We start from the raw sequence: 5,340 nt of genomic DNA, 5'->3' as shown, positions 1-5,340 counted from the left end.
TCTGCAGCAAGCACTTCAGGCCCTCCTCAGTTTTAGCAAGTAGGGCTGTGTCATCTGCATAATGCAGATTGTTGATCGATCTTACACCAGTCCTGACGCCACATTTCTCCTCATAGAGCCCAGCCTCCCGGATAATCTGTTCTGCATACAGGTTGAAAAGGTATGGTGACACAACACCTCCCTAGTGTACGTCCTTCCCAATTTTGAATCATGCAGTGTTTCCTTGCTCTGTTCTGACTGCCTCTTGGTTCAAGTATAGGTTCCGCATTAGCATGATCAAGTGTTCTGGGATTCCCATTCTTCTCAGAGTTAGCCACAGTTTGTTATGACCCACACAGTCAAACGCCTTTGCACAGTCAATGAAACACAGATATACATTCCTCTGGTATTCCCTGCTTTCAGCTAAGATCCATCTAATGTTAGCTACATTATCCCTAGTACCACGACCCCTTCTAAACCCAGCCTGGACTTCAGGCAGTTCTCTGCTGATGTGCTGTTCCAGTCATTTTTGGATAATCTTCAGTAGAATCTTGCTTGCATGTGAAATCAATGATATTGTTCTATAGTTTCCACACTCTGTTGGGTCACCCTTTTTTGGGATGGGAACAAATATAGATCTCCGCCAGTCAAATGGCCAACTAGTTGCTCTCTAGATTTCTTGGCACTAGTTGGTGAGCACATCCAGGGCAGCATCTGTTAGTTGAAATACATCAATTGGTATACCATCTATTCCTGGGATCTTATTTTTTGCTATTTCCTTCAAAGCTCTTGCTCATATGTTGTTTCATTAAATTCTTCTATGTCTGCCAATTCCTTTCGATACAGTGACTCAGTATATTCTTTTCATCTTCTTTTAAAACTTTCAGGATCATTTAATATTCTGCCTAAAGCATCCTTGATTATAACAACTCGAGGTTTGAATTTGTTCTTCAGTTATTTGAGCTTAAGAAATGCTGAGCGAGTTCGGCCCTTTTGATTTTCTGACTCCAGCTCCTTGCACATTTCATTGTGTGGTTATAAATACATGGAAAGAGGTCTAAAACAAAACACCTCAACTTCACAACACTAAAGCTTTTACTTGTCTCAGTATATACCTTGTTCTAGTTTGATGCTTAGACAGTAGTCTCTACTTTTTAATAATCTGTTGTTAATATATTAAGAAGCTTGATATTTCTGCTTGTTTAAAGTTTTATTAATTTCTAGTTTTATTTGCTTTTGCCAGTAATGAAAGTTTCCTTTTTTCTTAAGGAATTCTGAGTCAGAATATTGAGTCAGAATCAACTCTTAGCTGACCCTCAGGTTTTCAGAGGCAGTAAATTGCACAAGAGGAAACTTCCTATCTTTTTCCCACAGAGTAGCTGGTGGGTTCAATTTGCGTATTTTTGTGCCAGCAATGCAGTTTCTTTTTTATGCACAAAACCTGCAACTTTATTGTACAATTAAGTAATTTATCAATATAAAACTTAAAATATATAAATAATAACAAGTATATTAAAGCTTTCACTCTGACTTTTCTAGCTTAAAAATAGAGTAACTTTGTTAACAATAAAATGCATTTTGGAAAAGGATGATTAAAAGTAAATATTAATTTTTCCTATAAAACATGGAGTTGCTAATTTTTTTCCTTAAGTTTATTTTACCTCTCTTCCTCCATTATAGAATCTTCTTTTCCAGGCATTTCTGATGTATTATCATACATGAGTTTATGGGTTTCAATGAAGTTTTTCTGTAAGGCAGACATCTGAGCCATGATTTTCTGTCGATGTAGTCTAGCAGCTTCTGCTTTTCTTTTTCGTTCTGCTTTCTCTTTATCATGAGTAATCTGGTTATTGAAATACAAAATTGGGCAAAACACCTTGTTAGAATATATCTCTCTCTCTATTTATATATATATATATATATACTGTTTTATATATTTATCTATTCAGCCAGAATTTCTAAATATAAGACTTTGAAAAAAAATGGATTAGCCTATAATACTAATCCAGTCAAAAGAAGCATTATAGGTTCCATCATACCATACAGCTAACTGCATATTGAGCTGTTGTTAAAGAAAGTAAAAGACTAAGTAACTTAATTAGCTAATAAAGTGTCCTTATACTCAATGTAAGTACATCAAGATGTAAAACTACATAAAATCAAGTTTGAAAACATTTGCTAACAATGTAACTATTGAAATCTGTTGTTGTGTGTCTTTGGGTTGGAACCAACCCATAGCCAACTCTCCAATGGGTTTTCAGAAGCAGCAAGTGTACGGGAGGATACTGCCCATCCTTCTCCTGCAGAGCAGCTGGTGGATTTGAACTGTATGCCTTCAGGATTGCAGTGCAGTCCATTTAAATCAATTACTGTCTAAGAATTAACTCCTAAATGCACTGTCAAAATTATTTTCTAGTCTAACTTAATTTCAGATATTTTCTTTTGGGAAGGATAGCTGATAACAAATAATAGTTTCTAATAATTCTATGTTTGCTGTTGTGTTAGGTGCCAATAAATAGACTATGACTCACCACAACCCTATGAAGTAGAGATTGAAACTTTGCATTATCCTCAAAATTTTGTGTCAATTGATCTCTTTTAGGGTCTTCCTCTCTTATACTGATCTACTTTCCCAAGCTTGATATCTTTGTTCAAGAACCTTTTGACAACATGTCCAAATTATATAAGATGAAGTTTCACCATCCTTTCCTCTACGGAGCACCCTAGTTATACTTCCTCAAAGACATAGTTCTCTCTTCTCTTGGTAGTCCATGGGATTTTCAATACTCATCACCAACACCAAAATTCAAAGATACAAATTCTTCTTCAGCCTTCATTATTCAGTGACCAACTTTCACATGTATAAGAAGCATATGAAAATACCATGGCTTGTAATAGGCGCATCTTAGTCTTTAAACTGATATTCTTATTCTTGAGCCTTTAAAGATGCCATTAAGAGCAGACTTATCTTCTGATTTCTTGATGCTATAAAATGACATCATTGACAATATCAGTCTTGTCTCCATTTATCTTGATACTGCCTGTTGGTCCAGTGCTGAGGACTTTTATTTTTTAGTGTTGAAGTATAATCCGTTGCTTCTGATCTTTTTTAGAAAGTATTTAAGTCTTCACTTTCTGAAAACAAGGTTTTGCATTTATTTTATGTATGTTGTTGAAGAGTCTTTCTCCAATCCTGATGCCACATTCTTGTTCATATAATCCAGTTTCTTGAATTATTTGCTCAGTATAATTTTGTATTGTAATGGAGAAAGGATAGAACCCTGGCACACAACTTTCCTGATTTTAAATCATACAGTATCCCCTTGTTCTGTCCAAATTACAGTTTCTAGGTTCTGCAATAGCACAATTAAGTGTTCTGGAATTACCTTCTTCCCAACGTTATCCATAATTTATTATCAACTACTGTTGAAAGTCTTCGCATAGTCATAAAACTCAAGTAAACATCTTTCTAGTAGTCTGTGCTCTCAACAAAGATCTATCAGGCAGTAACAATTTTATATTCCACAGTTTTGTTTTTTTCTTTTAATATAGCTTGAATTTCTGGTGGTTCCATATCTATGTACTGTGCCTGCATTTTTTAATAATTTTAAGCAAAATTTTACTTGCATGTGATATTAATGATATTGGTAGATAATTTCTACATTCTATTGGATCATCTTTTTAGAAGTTGGAACAAATATGAATTTCTTCCAGTCAGTTGGTCAGGTAGTTTATCTTCCAAATTTCTTGGAAGATCACAGTCAAGGATGTACCTGTTTGCAGAAAATCTCACTTGTTATCCTGCCAAATTCTAGAAATTTATTTTTTTACCAATGCCTTCAGTGTAAATTAGATTTCTCCCTTCAGTGTCATTGGTTCTCTATCATCTGCTAGGTCTTAAAATAATTCAGTATTAGTCAATACTTTTTTTTGTAAAGTGACTATGTATATTCCCTCCACTTTATAATTTTATCACAGAAATTCATAACATAACTAACACTATACTTTATTAACTTGAAAAGGTTTAGTACCTTATGGTTCATTAAGAAAAGAATGGTACTGATTAAACTGAGAAGTCATTGATTTTAGGCCATAATTCAATCATGTTGTTGTTATGTGCCATCGAGTCACTTGCGACTCATAGGAATCCTATGTTCAAGAGCCCTAAATCCTGCTTTATTTTGTGTCAATCTTATTGTCTCTGACACACCTACCCCTATTACCCCAGTCACTGAATCAATCTATCTCATCAACGGTCTTCCTTTCCTGCGCTGTCCCTCAAAGCATGACGTCCCTCTCCAAGGACTGATCCTGCTTTGCTATTCTGACTAGGGTGAAATGATAATCTCATAGTTGTTTTGATTTGCATCTCTCTTAGAGCTAGGGATTTTGAACATTTCTTCATGTGTTTGTTGGCCATCTGAATGTCTTCTTTGGTGAAGTGTCTGCTGTTCATGTCCTGTGCCCATTTTGCAATTGGGTTGTTTGCCTTTGTCTTGTTGTGGTGACAGGTTCATTCTAACAAACAGTATTTCTTATATCTAAAGTTCAAACCAGCAATAAATATCATTATTATTCTTTTATTACCTCATCACTCTTTATAGAGTCTGACCCGGATGTAGTGGCTACAATTAAACAAGATTTTTCTCTCAATCGCTTCACCATGTCAAACATCTGTGAAAAGAAAATGAAATGTTCAGAGGATATGGTTGGATGGACAAGGAAGAGAAATACACATTAATTTGATTTTGCAGATTACTTCTTTGACTACCACCATTTCAGTACATGGGAAGAAAAAGTAACGCCTGGCTATGAAAAACACTTTGAGGTGGGAATTAATGGTAGCAAAATAGCTGATTGGTCTACAACTATGAACATGATAGATCATTTACAGTTAGGCAGCAAGAAAGATCTTAACCAAATGGTAATTCAAGTGTCAAAGACAAAACTACAATACCTCAGTATTTATAAGATTTCTGGAGATATGAAGATACATTAAAAGAATAATGAAAAATTTTCAAAATACAGAAAGGAAAAAATTTTCTAAAGAAACAAGCCTAATTGGAAACTGCTTGAGATACTTTATAATAATGAAGAATGCCCCTGTTTTAAAGGGATTTTCCAGAGGGGATAAAAATGGTGTGGGTTTTTGTTGTTTTTTTGTTTGTTTGTTTGTTTTGAGGGAGTTTAAAATTTATTCTACAATGACATAAATTTTTAACTTAAAATGAGCATTTTTACTGCAAGGAAACACAAAGACAGAAAGGAAAATGTTGCCCATTCTCCTTAGTTTCAGTATCTAAAAATAGAACTATTACTAAAGATTATGAGCATTTCTTTTAAGAAAACAAAAAGATCATT

At 34.5% G+C, this 5,340-nt stretch overlaps 1 protein-coding gene across 1 annotated transcript in view; it reads right to left on the bottom strand.

Annotated features, from left to right (window-relative positions):
- Nucleotides 1-5,340, bottom strand: part of LOC102864537 (E3 ubiquitin-protein ligase UBR1-like) — a 215,554-nt gene that overhangs the window by 77,645 nt on the left and 132,569 nt on the right. Inside the window, 2 exon segments of the mRNA XM_006883213.1 lie at nucleotides 1,641-1,822; nucleotides 4,567-4,653. Of these exon segments, the coding sequence (XP_006883275.1) occupies nucleotides 1,641-1,822; nucleotides 4,567-4,653 (269 nt within the window).

This window comes from Elephantulus edwardii, unplaced genomic scaffold (genome assembly GCF_000299155.1).
Source record: "Elephantulus edwardii isolate Elephantulus edwardi_28Jun2011 unplaced genomic scaffold, EleEdw1.0 scaffold00026, whole genome shotgun sequence".
Classification (NCBI taxonomy): Eukaryota; Metazoa; Chordata; class Mammalia; order Macroscelidea; family Macroscelididae; genus Elephantulus; species Elephantulus edwardii.
Note: the sequence above shows the minus strand (reverse complement) of the source record. Positions and strands in the feature narration are given on the sequence as shown.